This window comes from Melanotaenia boesemani, chromosome 20 (assembly GCF_017639745.1).
Source record: "Melanotaenia boesemani isolate fMelBoe1 chromosome 20, fMelBoe1.pri, whole genome shotgun sequence".
Classification (NCBI taxonomy): domain Eukaryota; kingdom Metazoa; phylum Chordata; class Actinopteri; order Atheriniformes; family Melanotaeniidae; genus Melanotaenia; species Melanotaenia boesemani.
The window spans coordinates 1,288,707-1,312,773 of NC_055701.1; the positions used below are offsets into that span (position 1 = coordinate 1,288,707).

At 40.8% G+C, this 24,067-nt stretch overlaps 1 protein-coding gene and 1 long non-coding RNA gene across 10 annotated transcripts in view; one reads left to right on the forward strand and one right to left on the reverse strand.

The window, feature by feature from the left end:
* nrxn3a (neurexin 3a) overlaps nucleotides 1-22,589 on the forward strand; it is a 232,971-nt gene extending 210,382 nt beyond the window's left edge. For 3 of the 9 annotated variants that reach the window (XM_041972291.1, XM_041972293.1, XM_041972294.1), the window contains 4 exons: nucleotides 4,814-4,903; nucleotides 6,973-7,280; nucleotides 8,315-8,405; nucleotides 20,551-22,589. In XM_041972291.1, the coding sequence (XP_041828225.1) occupies nucleotides 4,814-4,903; nucleotides 6,973-7,280; nucleotides 8,315-8,405; nucleotides 20,551-20,855 (794 nt within the window). In that variant the 3' untranslated portion in view covers nucleotides 20,856-22,589. Of the gene's footprint in view, nucleotides 1-4,813; nucleotides 4,904-6,972; nucleotides 7,281-8,314; nucleotides 8,406-9,647; nucleotides 11,241-14,703; nucleotides 15,229-19,921; nucleotides 20,011-20,550 lie in introns of those variants that run through there. The other 6 variants (XM_041972292.1, XM_041972297.1, XR_006008733.1 and 3 more) reach the window with 5 other exon arrangements.
* LOC121631435 lies at nucleotides 11,344-11,951 on the reverse strand. Its single transcript, XR_006008738.1, has 3 exons — nucleotides 11,938-11,951; nucleotides 11,851-11,883; nucleotides 11,344-11,746 (listed from the first exon to the last, which is right to left on the reverse strand). It is a non-coding gene; the product is annotated as an uncharacterized LOC121631435 (long non-coding RNA).
* Nucleotides 22,590-24,067: the final 1,478 nt, after the last annotated feature.

The following is a 24,067-nucleotide window of genomic DNA, read 5'->3' on the forward strand; positions in this document are numbered from 1 at the left end:
GACTGTCTATCTTCTCAGCAGCATGCACAATGTGGTTGAGACTGAGAATACCACCAAAAGGAAGCCAAACACTGTCACACAATACAACACCACAAAGTGTGGTGTGTGTGTGATGGACCAGATGGTGCGGGAGTACAGCGTGCGTGCAGGAACGCGGAGATGGCCAGTCGCCGTGTTCTACAACATGATCGACATGGCGGCACTGAACGCTCATGTTCTTCATAAGGAATGCACCGGAGTGCAGGAGAGAAGAGTGGACTTCCTGGTTGAGCTCGCGAAAGAGTTGGCCAACTCTCATGTGAGTCAGAAGAAGGCACATAAGGAGCAACTGCTTCAGCAGCAACCTCCCACACCTAGCCCTGGGAAAAGGGCAAAATGTCAGGTCAACCATCGATGCAAGAACAATTGCGCAACTGTAAGATGTGTTGACTGCTACAAATACACATGTGGCAAATGCAGGATGGAGATACCATGGAAGTGCCAAGCATGTTTGGACTTAGCACAGACGGACTGCTGAAAGAGCAGAAAAGCCATTCACACAAGGGCATGCCACTGTAGCCTTGTGTAAATATTTGTGAAATTGTTTCATTACTTGCATTATTTTAACTGTTTTGTTGTTTTTTTTATGACAAAAATAAAAAGCATTGGAAAAAATTCACAGTTGTTCTTTTATATCTTTGTCATGTTGACATTTATGCCCTCTTGACTTAGACACTAATGCTTCTGGGCATTTTACTCACAGACCCTGCCTGTACCACCACAATCAAAAAATGTTCATTTTAAATATTCAAAATTGTTCATTGCTTGGGCTTTTTGGACATAAGGTACATGAACATTGGGTTAGAAAGTTTGAAAAATTTGTATTTTTTCATTTGTATGAAAAGAGGAGAGCTGGACCTTTTAAAGTGATTTTTTAAAAAAATATGAATTCATCATTTTGTCATATCATTCTAAATTGTTTGCTTTTTTATTGAAGGCCCACAATGATTATCTTTTTTTTTTTCTTCTAAAAGCACACAAATGTGTCGAGGAGGTATATATCATATATCATATCAAATATATTTTTAATTATTTGAAATATACTAGAATGCAGGAAAACCTTTCTGAATCTGTTTGAGGTCTACTCCAATCTCATACTCAGGGGACCAAGCAGTGTCTCAAGCCAAGCTTTGGGCAAAAGTTGACAGTCCAGTTTCAAGAGTCTACAGTGTCTCCCCTAAGTATGCGCCCTCCTGGGGTGTGCCAGTAATTGACTCGTCTACAAACAAAAGAAGCTGTTCGCAGCTTAAGACAGGATTTTAGCTAAAATCCTACTGGTCAATCGACCCATCTCTGGGTTGTAAAGGTAGAAAGGTCAATTGACCCCTCTCTGGGACTTCTAGTGTTAAGGCCTTACGTTCCATCTGGACGGTGGCTGAGAAGTGCTAAACACATTCACATTTAAAAAATGTTTGAACATTTGAATACAAAATTAGATTTTAAATTTGCGAGTGTTTTTCTTTTAAAATGTAAATATGTTTTCCACTTCTCAGCCACCGTACACCTGATATGCTGCTGCTGTTGTGATCTCAACATTAACCAAACAATAACTCTTATGTCTTCATATTTATAGTTTTTGCTTCCTACAAACTCAGCCTCTCGCTGGTCTGAATCTGCAGTCGCCCCCTGGTGGAATTCTCTGGTAACTACCATAGTAAACAAGCAAGGATGTGAACAGTTGTGCTCATGATAGAGTGAATGTGAGGTTAAAATGCAAGTACATTCCCGGCCTCATTTAGTCTTGTTTATGTTCTTTTCTGTCTTTTTTCTGCTTGTGCTTCTCAACTAAACATAAAATTCCCTCATGCTGACTCAGGGAAGCGAATGTTTACTGTAGCTTCTGCAACCACTAATACAGAGTGTGCATTTGATGTCACGTAAATTATAGTCACCATGTTTACTGTTCAGAGGGGAAATCCCATAAATCATTTAATGTTGTTTTTTGTTTGGAAAATTGGAAACAGGAAAACTATCCAACAAAATCAAATGAATCATTGAAGTGATTCTCCACAATGAACTTCTTAACTTCTCACTTAACTTCTTACACAGTATGTGGGAGCTGGGACTCAAACCACCACACTTCTGATTAGAACAGTGTTTCTCAGTCCTGGTCCTCCAGAAACACTGCCCTGCATGTTTTATTTGTTTCCTACTCCAGCACATCTGATTCAGATTAATGTACCTCCTCTCAAACCTTTAAATGAGCCATACATCTCAGCCGAGCACGTTAAAGTCTGGAAACATCTAAAACATGCAGGACAGGGGAACCTGGGGACCAGGACTGAGAAACACTGGACTGGAGGACATTCTGCTCATCCACCTGAACCACAGCCATGTACTATATCTTTCCCAAGGGACGAGACTTTTCCTCTTCCAAGAATTGATCCATGCATCGTTGGACCGTGCAGGAAATAACAAGCTATGATAATTATGACAGAAGAATCTACGACATTTAGTGGTTTTAAAAGTAACTGCATGTGGAAATGCTTCTATTCAGTGAATGGGGGCGTAGCAGCACGAAGCATCATAACATTTACTCCTAACCGTTACCAAGTTTATTAAATGTTTAAATATGAAAAGAAAAAACTGTTTCATCCGACATCCTAAAGACCTTGAGGAAGAAAACACTGGTTGTTAAAAAATCTGGATAAAAGCTATCCGGATTCGGAAATCCCATTTTTCACGACAGCAGATCACGTTATACGGCTTACTTTTACCCCGGTTGTTCAAAGCAAAATAGGACTGGATCACCCTGATCCAAAATCCCATTTTTCAGGATCACGAAATCCGGATTTCCAGCATGTAGAATGGAATGGATCAATGGAACGGAATTTGGATTTCCATTTTGAACAACCCATTTTCAAGATTTGATCCTATCCGATAACCAAAATCTGATTGGATTACGCTGGAACAACCGGCCCTGGATGTTTGCCTCGGTTTTTATTCTTGGTGCAGTGCTTCACTTCACCTGTAGAGGCACTAGATAAGAGACATTCGAAACTGTTGCCTTTGTAAGAACAAGTTGCTTCTAAGTTGGGGCTGCAAGACATTAGGAAAAAATGCAGAATGTGAAGTTATTATTGGATATTGCGATGGCGATAAGACGTTGAGGTAGACTACAGACATATTTCTATATGGTCCGTTGCTAATCTCCGATGCATCAACAAGGCTGCGCCCAATTCTGTGCATGCGGATTAGCATGCGGACATATTGGTGCTCTGCAAACCCAGATTTAGTTTGAATATGAACTTTTTAGTAGAATAATTATAATTTTCTGTTTTGTATAAACAGTTTCTTGTTACTAAACAAGATAAGTTGTTTTTAATAGTTTCCAATATTGTGCAATATGATGATAATGATGAGCATAGATAACTGAACATGTTTCTGTCAGAGGGGGCGGGACTAAAACTCAATGTCTCTGGACCACAAAGGCTCAAAGGAAATATCTAGCAGAAATTGAACCTTTTGTGATTGAAGTGCTATAAACTAGAGTTGTGTGCTTTACTTTCTGTGTTATGCTAGACGATGTGGGAGAATCCTGCTGTTTTAATGTTAAAGTTGGTATGAAGCATCAAAAGTAGAATAATGGTGTTTACTGTTTATCTTAACGCCTAATGGTGTGCGGTACTGCTGGATTGGGTATTGATATGATACCAAAAAAATGGCTTGTACGGTTACTTTTTAATGGAGCTGTCAAAATTAATCTGAATTAATTTTTTAATGCATGAACAGTACAGTTGTTATTCATGCCACAAAAATCTGAGTTTGGCATCATCTCTGCCAGAGAAGCTGATTTTGGGCATGTAGGTCCCTCGTTACAGTGGTGAACCGGATCCACCAAAAACCACTTTATCCTCCTCATTAATGAAAATTCTGACAGTTTTTCAGCTTTAAGCTGGATTTCTGCTCGCATGGCGTCTGCGTACAGTCGGTTATGGCGTCTCTGCCGTTAGGGTGCATGTTGCAATGCAGCGGGCTTACGCAAACTCCTGCGATTGGTCAGTTTGTTATTTCGTGTTTCTGGATTTCACTGAATATGTGAAGTAATGACATTTTTAAAACAGCACACAATATATTTTTTTCTTCGTTTGGTTCCATGAGCTCGTGAAGACACTGCACCATGTCGACCGCCATTGTTCTAAAACAGGAAAACCTGAAGCAACCATGCAGAGAACTCCACCCTGTTAAGTTTTCCAGCTGATACCAGACGTATCGACAGCTTTACCCATTCAGTTTCAGCATGTGTAAAACTGAATGTGGTCTAGGGGAACTGGTTTCCATGCAAATTTCTAGTAAACGCAACTAATCCAGGATTACAGTGCAGGCTGGTCATCACAAACTTTTTATTTTATCCAGATTTTGTGAAATTCTGCAGAGCTAGGAATTTCTCTGTGGAAACAATACGCTGTATTCTGCCAGTTTATTAATGAAGAAACAATATATTTTTTCTTTTGGTCTAAATCTGCACTAACAACTCGACACTATCGAAAGTAAAAATAACGAGCTCCTCCATGGTGAGAAGGTTTTAATCACAAGAAATGTGACATCAGTGCATACTCTATACAGAGTGGTGAAGAACATGGGGAGAATCCACAGAAAAGTGGCTCAAACTGTTTATCATGCAACCAAAGATAAATCTGATTTATCCTAAATAATTATAATTCAGATATAAAAATATTTCTAACCTGTGAATGTTGAAACGTTCTGTTTTTGCAGATGATATTGCTCTGATGATGAATAAATGTCTTTATAAATGTCTTCTTAAACTTTAAAGGAAACAGCGACATTGAACGCTATCAAATGGCCAATAAGAAAATTCCTTTCAAATATACCAGACCTGTAGAAGAATGGCTGCAGGAGAAAGGTAAAGTCAAACAAATATCTTTTCTCTCTGCTTTCTGTTCCACCGTCTCTCTTTCAGGCTTTAAGGAAAACTATAAATTAAGAAACTGGAACCAGCTTGAAACCAGTCGTGCCTCCTACTGGACTATTTATTTCTCTTTATAGTAAAGAACCAAATAATTAAGCTGAATAAGTAATTTAAAAAGATAAATGTAATTAAATGAACCAATAAGCTGCAAAGTAAATTGAAGAGTTGTGTTAAAGTTTTACTGATGAGAGAAAAGCAAGATTTCTTGGTTTCATCTGCCATTTTTTACAAAGATGCAAGACAACAGCTCTCTTTTCAACCATGTCTAACCAGCTCCGTTCACAGCAGCTGGTTTTAGGGGAGCAGGAAGACATTTCCAGCCTGTGGTTCTGAGACTGGCTGTGCAGCTTTGTATTGCCATGCAAACAAACACCTTTTTTGGGAGAGCTCACACTAGCACACACCAAAATGATAGGAACATACTTGTCCATCAGCCTTGCACCTCATTTCTACTTAAAGTCTTTAAGTTTGTCTGCATGTCAACTGGAAGTCCAGTCATTCCAGCGGGAATCCCCATTATCTACCATGTGTGTTACAGCCTCTGTCTCTGCTTTTCTATTTGACTTTGAAAATCGGGAACCTTTCCTGTGGGTTAAACCACACGGTATGCCAGTGAGCTGAACAAATAAAGTAGCAAACAAGCTAACTACTGTGTTGCATCTTAAACAGATTCAAGGGCTAGCTTACGGTCATATTTAGCTTTATTTAGATTTATGTGATGTAAGCTGTGTAAAGCCTCACTTTGAGTTTTTTAGTGCAATTATATTGTGATAATTTCATACATGTTCCTATAAAATTACAATAATAAGCCTTTATCACTGCTACAGTGTTGTTTTTATCCACCCAGGAGGAAGGTAATTTTCCTGTTTAATGTTCAGGGATGTAGTCTATATGTAACTGTGGACCAAATGAGCCACAGCTGCCATCGATCCCTCGTTTAGCTACAAACTTCCTACGAATCGTACACTGAAAAAGTTATTCCTTGTTGTAATTCCTCCGTAACTCATCAGCGCGATACATCCGGGCTGTTTGGGATTTTCTTATTTTGGAAACAAATGGTAAAAACTTTGTATTATAAACTGCAGAGAGAGAAACAACAGTTGGGACTTCCCAGGTTGCAGCGAAGGCAGCGTTGGGAGGATGTGGGCGGAGATAAAGACGATGGATGTTTCTACTCTGAGCAGGATCATAATCTTTTAAACGCTGAAGGAAACTTTAATTATGAAACAGGTCAAAGGTCACAGGTTTGCCGTAAGATTATTGTGGATCAAATTAGACCCTTCTGAATCATTTACACTCCAAGAAAGACAGTTAAAAAAAAATATATAACAATCTAAATATTTTATTTTTTTTAAAAAGATTTATATTATTATTGTTTATAAAGTTTTTAATGTTTCTGCTGTCATTTATTAAAAAATAATGTAAACAATTAATATTGTTTTTGCTCTTATTCATTATACTGCTGTTTTCTTTTAGGATAAATAAAGTATTTTTCATTTGCTCACAAATATCATCAGTGAAATATGTAAACATGCAAACTGTGCTGTGATTGGCCAGTTTCAGTGTCCAGAGAGGCCCCGCCCTTGGACAACGTCACACTGGACAGGAAGTTAGGCCAGAATGAGTCAAAGACTAGCTTTTTTTTTTCCTAAAGAATTATAAACTTCATGAAACCATCAGTGACACATAGCTCGTCTTTTTCTCGCCCTTTTGACATAAGAATTATCTCAGAATTGAGTTTAACCCCTTTTTTTTAAACCCATTTTCTGGATATTGTTTATATTTGAAAAAAAAAAACGTAAAATGATTAAGGAATAAAAATGCATAACCGTTTATGTCTGGAAAAGTAAAATATGGTGTGTACCATTCATGCATGGAAGAGTTAACTTCATGTGATGTTTCATGTTGTAGGGATCTCGTGTAGAGCTGTACTCGGATACTTCTGCATGCATCAAAAGGTGAAATTCCCCGTCAAGAGTTCTGACTCTGGGTTTCTTCTCCAGGGCGGCAGTTAACCATTTTCAACACCCAGGCCACGGTGGCGGTGGGCGGCAGCGACCGAGGCCGACCCTTCCAGGGTCAGCTGTCTGGGCTTTATTACAACGGGCTGAAGGTGCTGACCATGGCGGCCGAAGCCAACCCCAACATCAAGATTAACGGCAGCGTGAGGCTGGTTGGGGATGTGCCCAGTGTGGCTGGTTCAGCCAGGACCACGGCCATGCCAGCAGAGATGTCCACCACCTTCATTGAGACGACTACCATGATGTCCACCACAACCACACGGAAACACAGATCCTCCTCAACCGTGCAGGTAGGATGAGCCCTGACCAATCACAGAGCAGCAGCCACGTTTCCACGCAGAACAGTCTGGACCAGGTCTCACCCCTGGGGTACCGAGACACACCATGACAAAAAAAAAAAAAAAGAGCTGCAATCAGTGTAAATATGTAAAATGAACTAAATAAAATAAAAAAGTAAATCAAAATATAAAAAAGAAATTTTATGTTTAGAATAAAATATATTTACTACATATTATGTTTAAAAGTATTTTTAAAAGTATATCAAATTGATCAATTTTATAAATAATTTCTGAATAAAAAATTTGATAAACTTTTAGAAAGTTGTAAATCTGTATTAAATTTCATATTTTTTCTATATAAGATACACTAAAATATTTAAAAATGTGTAAATGAGATAAAATATGACTAAAATGGTTCATTTTTCTCCTGAAATTTCATTTTTTTATTCTTTTATTATGTTTTCTAAAAGGATCATTTGTTAAATGTAAATATCTGAATATACTTGTTCTTCTTGGGATAAAGGGATATTCTGGTCTTTTACTGGTCCGACCCACTGGGGAAGAGATTGTTCTGAATGTGGAACCTGGATTAAAATGGAGAATGAAGCCCTGGTTCAGGGGAGCTGAAATATCGTTCTAGGTGTACAATGTTGGAAAAGGTTTGAGAAGCTCTGGTCTGTCGGCATCTCTTCCTGAACATCATCGACCTGATCTGAGTCATGGGTCTGATCCATTTCCTCTTTAATAACGTTCACTTTTTTTTCTTTCTTTACAACAAAATATCAGCCCCAAGCAATTTAAAATGGACCCTCGAGTGCACGGCCAACCAGAGAAGATAAACCCAGCGCTGAAACATGCGTGTGGCAGTTAAAAGACGTGCAGCTGAATTTTGTACAAGCTGCAGTTGAGAAATAAAAAAGTGACTCATCTCAAAATGAAGTGCGCTGTACACAGCGATCCAGCCGGGTGGTTGCTAACAAACTGGATCCAACAACTGACCCAGTCTCTTATCTGTGTGTCTTTGCATGTGGATTCTGCCTCTGAAGCACGGAGCAGATGAGATTGTGTCCTCGGCAGAGTGTTCGAGTGATGACGAGGACCTGGAGGAGTGTGATACGAACCATGCAGGTGGGCTAGGTTAGTTTGCATTTGCTTGCTTTCTCTGTGCTTTCACTCATCTGCACCAGAGGATGGAGGTATCCTCAAAGCATCACAACCCCATGATCAGACCAAGTGTAACTTCATTAAACAGCAAGGGCAGATGCAGCGAAGACGTCCCAGAAAACCTCAAATACCAACGAAAACTGGTTGATGTTCACCAGTCGCACAGGAAGTTAGCATGCTAGCTAGCTAACAGGGAGATTAGAGAGGCACTGATATGATGAGCTACACTTGTACATGGGGTCTTTCAAAGTGGTTAACATGGTTACCAGTGAGCATACAAACGTTGGCAGCTGAGCGGAATAAAGAGGGCTCATCTACGGCAACAATAACGGGCCAAATTTGTATGATGGTGAACCATGTTCTCTGCACTGATGCTGCTCAGTGTACCGCATCACTCCATCACTCCTGCCGCTCACGGCTCTGAATTTCATTCCCATCATTTTCTGTTGTTGTTTTTAGCTCAAACTAATGTTGTCTTTAGATTCCATGAATGTGTTTTTGTTGCCATCCGTGTTTTGTTCCCACGTCAGGAGGCTTGCTCTGACCACGAGATAGAGAACAGATATCATTGAATTTCTGTGTACAGGTTCTTTTCTGTTTTTGGATCATACCTTTGCTTTTAGTTGTACTTGTTATTCTGTCTTTATTTTGTATCCAAAGAGTCAAATTAAAAACTGTTTAATGACTTTAGATGATCAGTTTGAAAAGATTTGGGAATCTCCAGATTTTAGAAAGTGGAATTGTGGATGGGATCAGCATGTGGTCGTGTTTTCATGACCGTGCTCTGGTACAAAATGTGTGTATAAGTGATTATTTCTGAAGGATTTGGGACATTTTCTCATTTAGTTTCAGCATTTTGAACGTGAAGCTCATCTGAATGTTGATATTAGCCAGAAAACGGCAGATCTGACCTGATGACCTGCAGCTCTAGTTCATATTCAGGGGACGATTTCCCCGCAGATCCGTCCTCTTAGAGGTTATTCCCAAACTTTTTCAAACGCCATGTGAACCACTGTGGTGTAACTGGGTTCCAAACGGTGCCGTGTAGCCTGAGATAAATGGGGATTTGTGAAGAAAGACGAAGACAGGGCCCCAGTCATCCAATCATGTGTTTACACAGAAATTCACACCATTCTAACCCTAACATCACTTTGACCTCGACAGCTGCATGCTTTGATTATTTATTCATGTATTATTTTTATTTGCTCTTTTCAGAAGTCAATGCTGTTTCCTGTCGTTTTGTCCTTTTTCGTTCCGTCTACTCGCCATCAGGCCTCATCATGTGTGGCATGACGTTTTGGTGGGTGATACATGTTGGATCTTTTTTGGGGTATCATGTGGCTTTATTTCCTTTTTTAGAGCAAATGTAAAGTTAGGAAAGAGAAAACATTTCAGGCCATCTACTGTTTATCTGCTCATCCTGAACGGAGAGAAGACCCGTCAGTCGTCTTCCAGCTAACGGCATCAAAAGGCATTTCAACACGTTTCGTAGATGGCATGAAAAGATTTTTTCTTTTTCCAACATAACATTTCTTTTAAGCAAAGATTGCTTTGCCAACTCATTCTGTTGTAGCTGATTTGATCATTTCTTTGCATGTGTGTTTGCTTCTTCTCGCCATCTTGCAGCCTGGTTGTTTTGTCTGCGTCTGTGTTTAAGATGGAAGCTATTTTTGAGGTCGCAGCGTCATCAAACTGCCAGTTTTACCTCACGCTGCCTTTATTTCATCACTACGGCTGTCTGGTCTGTCTGGAGAAGTCATCCAGTGATTCTGTTCTCTGTTGTAAATCGTTCTTTCCTGTCATTTTATTTCCTAAAATGGCACTTAAAATGGATTCTGGGATTATTCAGACTGCATGACTGGAAGGATTTAATAAACTGAAGACTGATTTTCCCCTAATGTCAAGTTAAACTTCTGTAAACTGCCAGGTTTAATCACAAACTGCACACAGCTGTCAAGTATTGATGACGTAAAGCTGGGATCAAATTACACGTTTTCATTAGGATTTGTTAGAGTAACGATGCAGAGGAAAAATTAGCAATGTCTCCTCGATAAACCTCATGAAGCCTTTGTTTTAGTCTTAATCAGGATATTTTATCTCAAGCTTAAACTTCACACACTGTTCCTCCCATCACCACTAGAGGTCGCACATTCTGATGTCATTTTAAAGACGCACTACGTAACTTTCTGACCTCAACGCGCCACGTTTCGGACTCGTTTCATGGCACAGTGATGTTTATTATGTGTATTTCTGCAGGCATCACTTCCCAGCAGCGTCCCGAGGCTGAGAAACTGCTTCACATCGTTTCCGTTCGGGATGCTGCACCGCTGAGAAAACCTTCTAAAGTCCCGTAGTGCTTCTTTAAACCTACTTTTAGTTCATGAACACAAACGGCCAAGAGGTCCGAAGGTGGTGATGCCAACTCCGGACATACGGAAATGAGCACATTTACATGCAGCTGTTTTAGCATGCAGACCATCAACCTAAACATTAGGTCCTGTAATTATTACAAGAAATATTAGTTTATATAATTAACAAGAAGACCAACAGGAATCCAGCTGTTTAAAAGGAACACACTTGTGTTGGGTTGCAACAAAAGCAGCAAGGATTTTGATTGGCTAACAATGGCTTCAGAGGCGGGGCTAGCCCACCACCTTTTTGTTTTTGTGAGTTTTGGGGGATTGTAGGAGGAAAGACTCCCGTCTTCATGTGGACGTCAGCTAATGCCAACTTATCCAGAAAGGAAATGCAGAACTCAACCAGGTCTGGTGGCATAATGCGAAATAATCACAAATCTGAATTTAGATCCGTACTGATCAATAAAAAGTTCTTTTCTCGTGCTGAAGTCACGCGACACATTACTGTCTCTTAAATGTGGAAAAAATTCAGAACATTACCATGTAAAAGAGATGAAGAGCGAAAATAACTGAATGTGATGAGAAAATAGAGAATAGAAATCCATCTTATGCCATTTTATGAAATTCCTCTGAATAATCTGGACCTACATGGACATCATGTAGAGATTACGCTGAGTCATGGGTCAGAAGATGCTGCAGGGTTGAAGCTGGTTTCCTTCATACTGTCCAGTCAGTAAAAGTTTCGATAAGCTGACAGAAGGAGCCACAGGACAACATTACAACCGCACAGTGGGCGGGACAAGCTGGGCCTAAACCTGGGTCTGGACTGGGTCTAAATCTGAGTCTGAGCCTGGGTCTGAATCTGGGTCCGAGCCTGGGTCTGAACCTGGGTCTGAACCTGAGTCTGGACCTGGGTCTGAGCCTGGGTCTGGACTAGGTCTAAATCTGAGTCTGAGCCTGGATCTAAATCTGGGCCTAAACCTGGGTCTGAAACTGTGTCTGAACTGGGTCGGACTGGGTCTGAACCTGGGTCTGGACTGGGATCTGGACTGGGTCTGAACTGGGTCGGACTGGGTCTGAACCTGGGTCTGAACCTGGGTCTGGACTGGGTCTGAACTGGGTCGGACTGGATCTGAACTGGGTTGGACTGGGTCTAAATCTGAGTCTGGACTGGGTCTGGACTGGGTCCAGGTCCTAGTTTTTGCCATGCTCTGCACACATGATGCAACATTCATTGTTGGCAGCTTTTTGCATCTTTCACTGGAGACATCTTCATCTGCCCTCCTCTTCCTCATCTCGGTCCAGGTGTGGGGCTGCCGTGGAGGATCTAAGAATCCTGTCTGGGACCAGTTAAGTTTTCAGAAGTTTTTTCAGTAAATTTAGCCTTTTCAACAGCTGATGCTACTCAGCGGAGAAGAAAACAACAAACGTTCTGATGCGACGGAGAAGAAACACCTGCTGAGGGTGGCCATTTCTCCTGCGCTCACATCGGGCCTGACGTTGAGTAAAGTTGGACTTCTACGTATCCAGAAATTTACCATGTTCTCACAGATTCATTTAGAAAAAGTGAAGTGGGACAGTTTGTCCTGAAAGTCCTGACAGGGAGTTGCTATGCTAGCTCTCCTTAGGTGGCTTTAACATCCCAGATATGCCCATGAAGAGCGCTTTTCATTCTTTTTCTCTTGTGGATGTTCTCCACAGTAGTTGTTTTTCCCTGTTAGAACAACTACTTCTTCTACTGAATTCCATCCAGCAGCTGTGCAGCCTCTACCGCCCCCCTTTGGTGATTACACCACCAGTTTATCCACTTCAGACCAGCTCATAGAAACCAGCCGGGTTTCTGCTTCATCAGGATTTCTGATCCTCTGATTTATCGATCCGTGTCAGTGGGTATTGGTCATGTTTATTCTCTGTGATATCAGAAGGTGAATAACATGTTTATCACATCAGAATTGAAGTTTCTCCACCTGTATGGAAGATGAAAAGAACCACGATGAAATACATAAATACAGCACTTAGTCATTTAATAAAAATGTTGTTAATCTTTTTAAATTAGAAAAAAAAAATCTAATTTATCAGTAACTGATTAAATGTGTAATTAATTAATATTGGAAATGCTTACATGTAAAATAAACTCATAATTTATTTAAAAATTACAGTAGTTGATAAAAATAGGAAATCCATTATTTAATTGTTCATTAAATTCACGGTTGTGTTTAAAGTGATTTAAACTGATGTAAAAACCTTTATTCTGTGTTTAATTATTCCATGGTTCCTCAGCTGCATCACAGGGACCATGGGATAATTATTTAAATGGTTTATAAAATTCTATGTTTTATGTAAAATGAAATAAAATAATCTGTAATTTTTTATTTATCTCTCTTTTTATATTTTATCTAACCTCTGTTTTTCCAGGCAGATGCCTGAGATAAAATGATCCTTTTTAAGAGCACGTCATGGCCAACATGGCCATTCATTTCCAAAATTTAACAAATGAAAAACACATTTAGGGAATTATTTAAAGCTAAATTAATGTATTTCGCTGTGGCACTTTTTACCCTCCATACTTGTATTTTTGACTTTTTCCTCCTGGAAACCTTTCTTTTTTAAAATTTGGCAAGTTTTCCAAACAGATGCTGAAAAGACAGAAATAAGCTAAAAGCATAAAAGCTGCGATGACGCAGCCTCGTGGTTGCGTCGCGTCCTGCACGGATGCAGAATGTGGTGGAAATCAGCTTCACACCTGCCTTCTGACTAACATTTCACGATTAGAACGACATTATAAACATGTGTTTTCTGTTTTTAATTTCCTTCCCTGTTATCAGTTAAAGTGAAGCTGTGTCCCAGTCACATACCACATTCTGAGTTTCATCCTTGTTAATCTGGAGAACGATCTGAGACGTTTCTGCTGAGTCATGGTGCAGCAGAAGTAGAAGCCGTTGCATCATGGTGATGTTCCTTGCCAGAACACCCTGTTACATTAACTTGTTTGTTTTATGGGACTGGAACACACTGTCCTCCTAACATCTCTCAGTCCTTCCTGCGCCAAGTTTGCTGTGTTTGTTTCTTTTCTACTTTCCCTAAATGCAACTTACTTTAAGCATGCATCAACATCCTGCAGTACAACTAAACGGAAACCAAATGAAAGCAGTAATAACCCATTCTCAGCCAGTCCCGTCTCTCTCTGATACACCCAGACTGCACGGCCGGTTCATGTTTAAAGACTAACATTACAGCGGGGAACACATGAGAGAGGAGCCCGCCCTCCAGCCGAGTGCCTCTCTCAGCCGTGTCTGTTTTCTATTGTGTGCATCTGGTTGTAGTGTGTGCAAAATTTAAATGGCTTTGTTCCTTCATCTTAACATTTTTCATTTGATAGTTTAAACTGGTCATATTTTTTTAATCCAGCTGACTGCTGGCACTTTGGTTCTGATTATGTTTTTTGGCACATGTTTTATTTTTTCCTCTCTCTCTCTTTTATGCGTGAATCAGATAATATCTAAATCACACTGTGAAATATTTTTCATATAATTTAACTTCTTTTTAGGGCTTGGAACTCCTTCAGAGACTAGTTTGTGTGTTTCATCTTCAACACTGAGCTCTCCTGGAAAAGACTGATGTGAAAAGAAAACATTTTAAAACAGGCATTTTTGTGAAAACAAGCAAAAGCCCACAAATGAGTTCTTGAAGCAGTTCCAGATCCGCCTCTCACATAACAATTTAGGACTTTTTAAAACCTCTTTTGACAAAACCAATTTTTCCAAAGAATATTCTGACTGTAAAATGAATTGCATGGCGAAGAAGTTGCAGTTTAGGGTTTGTAAGACATGTCAGTGTTAGAGTTCTTCTGTTCTTTTCTGTAGATGGGCATGTATATTGCTCATTGTTTGTATATCCCCATCCCTTCCTTACAGCCACAAGCTCTAATGCCGCCCGACCGCTTCGTACTGCCTTTACATGGACATGGCAACTGACTTACACTGTCACCCTCATCATCCTCATTTCCTCTGTAGTATGTTCATAGGTCCCACCCCTTCTTCACCTCCTCCCTTGTCTTTAGAAATACTGAAATATAAAGTCATCCATCCATTCTACACTAAAGAACAAATTAAGACTGTAACATGAATAGATTTTAGGAACCACGGACGTCTCTTGGAATGAAAAGATGCAGAAACACTTTTTTTTGTAAAGAGACAAAAAATTTACAAGGAAAAAAAACGAAACCTAAAAAACAACAGAATTCTGGTGTTTCTTTTCTGTTATGTGGTGTGGATGTATGTGCTGTTGCCTCCCTGTACCGTCATGTTTAAGATAGAACCCAATCTACAGCGGATAAAATGATCTTTAACGGTACCAAGTGGCTTTCCAACATTCTTACACAACCTTTCCTTTTGTAAATTCTTTTCCTCTCGCCTAAATCATGCGGGCAATTTGTTGATGTAAGTTGACAACACACTGCATGCATGTTTCTTCTCTTTGACCTGCTTGGTAAAGATGCAGTTTGTTTCTGTGGCGCTTTGTCTCCATCTTGCTACATGATACCTTTAACTTCAACAAAGTTGACCTTCCAAACATTTCAGTACACGGAAACTATAAAAGACTTTAATCCAGGATTAGATCAGATATCCATTCTTCAGGATGAGGGACAGATTTAAGAGATCTGAGGCGCCGGTGGAGTTAAAGAAAGCAGCTACGCATCCGAGCCGCCATCAAAGGCAAAGCTAAAACCTCTGGCTCAGTGGTGGGAGATGAGAAGATAAATACGCCTTTAACTGAGGTGGTGTCTAAACAGGAGCCACAAACATGATACGATAAACGCAGAAGATACTCTGTCAGGACCACCTTCTAGTGCTGGATCAGACCCCCTTTTTAATTCCTTCTGTCACACTGGAGTTGTTGTTGGAGTCCAGTGAACTCATCGTCATGTTCTAGAAAGCAGGTGGAGATGATCTGAGCTTTGTGACATGGTGCATTATCCTGCTGGAAGTAGCATCAGAAGATGCTCCACTGTGGTCATAAAGGGATGGACATGGTCAGCAACAATACTCAGGTAGGCTGTGCTGGTTAAACCAGGCCACGTTGGTACTAAGGGGCCCAAAGTGGGACAAGAAAATCTCCCCCCACCATTACACCAGCAGCAGCCTGAAGCATTGATCCAAGGCAGGATGGATCCATGTTTTCATGATGTTTCCAGCAGATTCTGAGCCGAGCATCTGAATGTGGAGCTGAAATGGAGACTCATCAGACCAGCAACGTTTCTCCATCTTCTATTGTCCAGTGTTGGTGAGTGTGTGTGAATTGTAGCCTCAGTTTCCTGTTCTTAGCTGGCAGGAGGCACCCGGTGTGTCTTCTGCTGCTTCCTGGTCCAGACAACTGCTGCTCTGGATGTTTTCTCTTCTTCAGACCATCTCTGGAAACCCTGGAGATGGTTGTGGGTGAAAATCCCAGTAAATACTCAGACCAGCAACCATGCCACGTTCAAAGTCTCTTAAATCCTCTTTCTTCCTCATTCTGATGCTCAGCTTGAACTCCAGCAGGTCGTCTTCACCACGTCTACATGCTGCCGTGTGATTGGCCGGTTAGATAACAGCGTTAACAGGAAGTGGAACAGGGGGATCAGATACCATGAGTGTATGACTCAGTTAAAAGTGACTTCTTTGTAAAAGAGCAAAATCACAAATGCTGCTTGAAGTATTTTAGTCTGCCCTCTGCTGCTGGACGGGACTGACAAATGATGAGCTGAATTGTTCCAAACATGCACTTATTCCAGCTGGTTTGGGGTTGCGTTCAGTTTAATGGTCTGTGATAAGCTGCAGTGACCCACATGAGAGCAGGAGGAGCTGGAAGTAAAAGGTCTGACCCTAAGTTTCATCACAGCGGTAGGAAGTGATGAGACTTTCCTGAAGTATATGAAAAAACTTTGGACATAATGAGAAGTTCGACCTCGGTCCAATGAGAAGTCTCCCTGACATTTCCCACCACCACCAGTTCTCACCGGTCAGGTCTGCAGTGAGGATCCAGCCTCCACCAGCGCCTCAGTAGCTTCACTCATTTAATACCTAAAGGTGTAAGAAATGCATAAGTGTATGAACTAACAGTAGAAGATGGTTTATGGCAGCTTGCAGACTGCATCTTTCATCAAACTTTGTTCCTGTAACAACTGAATGAGTCCTGAACCTGTTTGAAATGAGGGGATAAAAGCTCTTTGTTTGGCTTGTGAGTGCAGACGTTGGTGTTTGTGGTCGATAGTGTGTCGGTGGACATTGTGTGTTGAGTGGTTGGAATGTGCATGAATGATGCTGGTGAATCCTCATCATGTTAATGTGTCAGTGCTAACGTGAGACTACACAACCAAAACGAGTTGCTCGATGGACCGAGATGCAATCGGTTTGTGTTTATAGATGGAAAGAGCTGGTCTGATTTAACCCATGAAGGTGAGCATTAAAGCAGCTTTACTCTGGCATGGAGTATTTTAGTAAAGTAACTTTCCTGCTGACAGGCCGGCTCTCATGACTGAATCCGTGTGAGTTTGCAGAACGTACAGAAACATTTTACAGCCCAGTGACTGAGCTCCAGTTAATGAAAGACGCTCATCAAAATGTCTACACTAATTCAATAACAGCAACATGACCAGTGTTCTGCGTCATGTGAAAAAGCCTCGTCTCTGTCTAATTAGTCTTCTAGCATGTGGGATGCCTTTGTCATAGACTACATGACCCGATCAATGGGCTCCATTCATGAAATGTGCACATATTTGTTCCTGGCTTGTTTGCATCAATGTGCACTAATTACAGATTAATAAAGTTCATGAGTACGAGCACCTGCTCAACAAATACAACAGAAGTTTGGGGATTAATACATTTTACACACAACTTGTAGATGGATGGATTTATTTGTATAGTACATTTCATGTACAAGGCAATTCAACGTGCTTTACACAAAACATTGAAAGCATCTCAGCTGGGAGCAATAACGCGTGCATTAAAAAAACTAAACAATAAAAGAAACAAAAGAAATGAAAACAGAAAGAAAAAGCTACGATAACAGATAAAATGCAAGAAATAAAAGCATGGACTGTTTCTAAAATAGTTTGGGTTCTATTTTATTCTGAAGTGAGTGAAATTACTGGACTGTGCATCTACTTTCAGACCAAATGTCAGATATGATTAATTCTTTATTTGCAGTGAATTTAATAAAATGATTCAGCTCTGCACCTGACAATGATTTACTATAACAATTATTCACTGAAGAGGCTGGAAGGTGATCAGGGAGCCACTGAGCGATTCCTGCCGGTAAAAATCTGCCGCCTGCAAACGAACTGTTGTAACTGTTGTTGTGCAGGAAATAACAATAAGTGAATATTTGCATCAGCTCTGGTTATGGCCAAAATTTCAACACTTCCAAACTTTTTAAATACAAATATAGAAGTTTTTACCGTATGCACAAGGAACAAAAAGGCATTTAATAATTTTAACCTATATTTACCTTTTCTTTTATAAAACAGAGGTGAACCCCCCCCCCCCCCCCCCCCAACCTAGTCTGCCCTGATTGGTCAGCTCATGTGGCCTGATGAGGCAACGCCCACCATTCTGCTTCTGTTTTTCTTTGAATTGAGAGTTCTGGGGGAGGGGATCAAAATTTGACAAAACTTCTAATTAGACTTGATTTCATGTCCCAGATTACAGCAACATCTTACACTGTGCAGGACTGTAAGGTTCAAGGTTTCTTTGATACTCGTGACTAGATTTGTTTTGCAGAAACAATGGCAGCATTTGGCTGAAAATACAAAATATAACGTAATATACCAAACATACCAAACAAAACATAAAGATTCACTAAACCTGACAAGACAGGCACCTGATCGAGTGACTAAAACAAAAAGTGCTTTAAATCAATAAAACAGCAATAAATAAGATCAAGATAAATACAAATAAATAAAAAAAAAAGCTAAATTTAATAACCAAAGAAAGTCTTAGGAAAATAAAACCTTCTCTGGGATAAAAACCAGGATAAAAACATAGAATTTAAGAGGTTCAATGATGAATAGAACTAAAAAAAAAAATTAGATGAATAAATACACTAAAGAAAAATAAAATGCAAATATCACAACTTCTTATTCAGCTCAGTGACTAACAGCAACAAAAGAGTTTTTATGAGGCCTTGTCCTGCACCTTGGGACTGAAAACCTCCATCCGCTGGGGAGAAGTGGAAATTGGCCCGTAGAGGGTGGGAGTCATTATTAAGAAGTGGTAAAACAATCCTCTGTACTGTACAAGGAGGCTGGACAAGACTGTAAAGCCCGTTTCCACCAACAGATCCGGATTGATGCGGTACGGGTCGGTACTGTATGGGTTGGTATGCACAGGCAAGGATGGCGGAATATCCGATCCAGCCTTCCCACGTTTTTTGGGACCCTTCTGTTGGGGTGCACTCCAGTCCACTAGATTGGTAGAAAGAATCATCTTTTTCAGTGGGACTTGACACTATTAACGAAGCAGGAACAGCTCTGTGTTTTTTAATATACGCTGAATTATTTGTTGTTTAAAGCCACATGATAAGAAGATAACCTGCTGGATGTTAACCATTCTCTTGCTTTGGTTCTGTGAGGCATCAGGCTATTATGTAGCTGATGCAACAGAGACCAGGGTTTACCGTCCCCTACCAACCCAGACCAGTTGGTGGAAATGGGGCTTTAGGTACCATCAAGAGCGCCTATGACATGAACAGGTCCAGATAAGTCATATACAACTTTTAAACATCAAATCTGATTTGATCTGAACCTTAACCTGCTAATATTATGGCGATTCTGTGGTCTAACTCGGATAGCGTCATCAGTAAAGCACAGGAAACTGATGCCAGACAACCTTGTCCTAAACCAAACTGATTCCTTTTAATGCCTAAACTTAATCAAAGCATATGTTGCTTGGTCTGTTTGGCTGCCTGCTCACCTCTTAGCCTTTTATCATTTATGATAATTTGAACAGAATTACGCTGAATGTCTCTGATCTCACTGACATGTTAACAATGGTTTACTTGGACGTTGCCTGCTGTGTTGTCTGTCCAGGTGGGATGAAATTCCTAAACCTGCAGTGTTGTCCTCTAACATAACTTCCTGTCTTCCTTCACCCCCAGGAGCTGAGTTAGTCATCAGGGTACTTGAGGATCCATTAGCGCACCCCTCTGTAGCTCCTCGTGCACCCTTCATTCCCACTCCCTCAACCCACCACCCACTCCTCACCATTATTGAAACCACCAAAGAGTCCCTGTCCAAGGCCACTGAGGCGGGGGTACCTTGCTTGTTGGACCGAGGCAGCGATGATTGTGATGATGATGGCTTGGTGATATCGGGGTATGGCTCTGGGAAAGCGTTCAAGTCTTACCTGCTCCCACTCCTGATGAAGATTTTTACTCAACCGTCTCCTTGGTAACAAATAAGACCTCGCCTACATCACGCTTTCAAGGTGACTACAAAGCAAACGCGCCCAGGACTTTTAGACCAAACAAACCCTCCGTCTGCAGATGCAGTAGGACTACCACCATACCAGTAACCGCCGACCAGAGCCGCACCACTACCACCTCTGCCTCCACCGCAGCCCTCCACAATTCTCCAGCCATACAGCCGGCTAGCAAAACCAGTAACCACGAGCTAAAACCCCAGCCCGGCCTAGTGTTGCTTCCATTGCCCACATCCTTTGAGGTAGACAGCACCAAGCTGAGGGGCCCATTAATAACCTCCCCAATGTTCCGTAATATACCCACAGCACTCCCCACAGAGCCAGGCGTCAGGCGAGTCCCAGGGCCCTCGGAAGTGGTCCGTGAATCTAGCAGCACCACCGGGATGGTCATCGGAATAGTGGCGGCCGCAGCCTTGTGCATCCTCATCCTCTTGTACGCCATGTATAAGTACAGGAACAGGGATGAAGGCTCCTACCATGTGGACGAGAGCCGGAATTACATTACCAACTCAGCTGTGCAGAGCAATGGCGCTGTCATGAAGGACAAACAGCAGAGTCTGAAAGGCAGCAACAAGAGACAGAAAAACAAGGACAAGGAGTATTACGTGTGACTGAGACTTTCGCCAACATGAGAAAGCGAAGAGAGAAGGCACAAAGAACTTTTATTATCAGTTTGCTCGTCAGGAGCTATGACAAATGATGGTATAACATGGAACTTGAATAATCCTATACTGTGCTGAGTAGTTGAACTGATATGTACTGTATCATAAAGCACACTTACTATTAAGCAGAAGCTTAATGACAAGGTTAAATAGCAACTTTAGAGACCTTACACGTCTATCTGGTCAGAGACATTGTTGGTATAGAAATATTTCACAGCATCATTCTCCGAAGTGACTTTTAGAGCTATGTGATCCTTGGCATTAAACAATTTTTTGTGAAATTGTCAGTTACAAAAGGCTCATAATCTTATACATTTCCAGCATGTAAGCAACATGTAGTGCTTAACAAGAGGGGGTAAGGCACACAATCAATGTATAAGTACAAAGGACTCTTGTATCAAAATATTCCAAATTTTTATGGTTTATAAGTACTCTAAGTGTGGTGTCTTACTTATTTTTGCTTAAAGCAAGAGAAAAAAAATATCAAAAAGAAGAGCAAGAAAAGAAAACTCTTTCTGTGTATAAAATGAATCCAAGTGAGTAAATTGCCAAGGTCAGACCTCATACCGTCTGTTTGCTCTGGCATCTAAATCACCACAATTATTCTCATTGTCTGATGGACACAGTGACCGTCTTTGTGGAAAGAATTTGCTGGTGAGAAGCGCCTGATTGTAAAATGCATGCCATCCTAATTCCACAGTAAGGTACAGTACAGTTAAAGTCCAGTATAGAGTGTTGAACTTGGACCACGTCCTCTTTAATGCAAAAACAGTTCGTCATCAAATCGGACTTCCCCTCTTCTGCAGCCCTCCAAAGTATCACAGAAAAGGTCTAATTCCCGGTGCACAGCCAGTGGTGGTTTTATCTTTTTGCAGAACTGTGTGTTGGTTCGGTTCCTATCATTCTCTTTTTCTATGGAGGTGTGAGGAAGAAGACAAATGCAGTACAACACTGTTAACAAATGTGTATACAGAAATAAATCAAATGTGTGAATTCTATCTGCTGTCACAGTCGACTGTGTCAAAAAAATGAGAAATTTGTTTACATATTTTATTACATGCTATCTGTTGTACTTTGTAGGTAGTAAATTGTACATATACCATGACAGTTGTAATTTTTAGTACCTCTATTGTACAGACTGAAGATATGATTTATCAACAGATTTCATGACAAAATCTATTAACTGTTAATTTACATGAAGAAAGACTTTAACCAGAATGTGGAGTCATACTGATATTCATAAAGAATAAAAATGTATTGTTAGCCTAGAAATCTACAGAGATGTTTCTAAAGTTGCATGAATATTTAACTACTTGCAGTTGTCCAACAAATACAAGGTGCCCTTCCTGTTCCACCATCGCCTGGGGTACGCTGATTTTTCCTTTTCTTTCTACTTTTTTATAGAGACAGAGAGTATAGAGCCAGAATTAAGATGAAAACAGCTACAAAGGATGGGGTTTCACTGTTTAAAGGGACCGATCACCTCGAGTCATCGGCATTACCTCCTTTATCATTACTTAACATACTTCTTTTAAACTTTACTGCTCCTTTATGTTTCCATTATGGTCACTGATGATGTGGAGACGTTTTCTTAAAAGTCACATTTTTCTGTTCAAATTGTTACTTTTCATAACTTTTTTCATTGGTTTGATAACAAATAAAACATTGTTTTTTTCTCTGGAATTATTCTGTAGTTATTGGTTAACACCAGCGACGTGCTTTCCTGGGATAGTTACGGCGTGTCTGTCACACTGCCGGTGTCTAAGCCCGCAAAATACTCACATAGCGGAAAATGTTTGCCCCAAATGTGGCCTCAACTTAAAGCATTGACCAAAAGTGAGTGTAGCTGCCAGTCTCAGTCACATGACCACCACACCTGGCCCACAGAAGACTTGCCATAATCCATGTCCAGACCGATGACTGACATCTGGACCACACCTGGCCCACACAACACTCGCTAGTGCCGTAACTGAGTCATAAGTACCAAAAGTTGCCCTGATTCAGTCCAAACATGTCTGCTATCTGGGTAGCGCATCGCAGGGAGAACTTCCCCCTGCCACCTGGACCTCCAGAGGGGGGTGTACGCAGAGAAGGAAGACCACATAGATGAGAAAGTCTGAAGCTGGAAATCAAACCATAGACCTTCATACTGGCAGATGTCCATTCTTCCTTCAGACCTACAGCAGCCCTGATAACATTTTATTAAAACACATCTTTGTAACTTTTGGTTTAGGGCAGGGGTGTCAAACTCTGGTCCTCGAGGGCCGGTATCCTGCAGGTTTTTAGCGTTTCCCTGATCTAACACACCTGACTGAAATTAATGGGTTATTGTGAAGAAGCTGACAAGAAGCTGTTGGATCCATTTGATGTCATTCAGGTGTGTTAGATCAGGGAAACAATGAAAACCTGCAGGATACCCGCCCTCGAGGACCGGAGTTTGACACTGGTTTAAGGACACCACCACTTGGAAAATCCTTCTGATTAGGACTAATCTGCTTTCTTTGTACACTGTGGTGACTGAGGCTATCTGAAGCCTTTACATGGATCCCTAGCTCATTATTCCCTGCATGAAAAAATTATCCACAAGGTTGTGCAGAGAAGACAGTCAGAAAATGTGAGCTATGTTTTCCTGATGCTTGTACTTAAATACCAAGCTTCCAAGGTGGTTTAGGTGCATAACCATAACCACGCTGTCAAGCTACTCAGCTTCTAAATGTCTAGAAATTGTTTAGTTGCTGAAGGTGATCAATAAATCATTGTTAGCTTGGTGTTAGTATGGAGTTAGTATGATGTTAGCATGATGTTAGCATGTCCCCAGAAGAATAACCTGATTATTGTGGCGCCATTCTTCATTGTCTGTTTACGAGGTTTTTATGGCAGTGACTTAGTGATCAAACCTAACCTGCTCTGTTTATGTCTGGTTAATCAGACTCAGTAAGTTTGAAACTTTCAACTTTGAGAATTTAACTAAATAAAAATCTAAACGTTGGTGATTGGCCATCCCCTGTCAGCTCCGCCCCTGTCACATTTGAAATTGGCTTAGAGCAGGGATCCCCAACCCCGGTCCTCAAGGCCCACTGTCTGCAGACATTCAGTGTTTCTCTGCTTCAACACACCTGATTACATCAGATTATTGGCTCATTAGCAGATTTGTGCAGAGC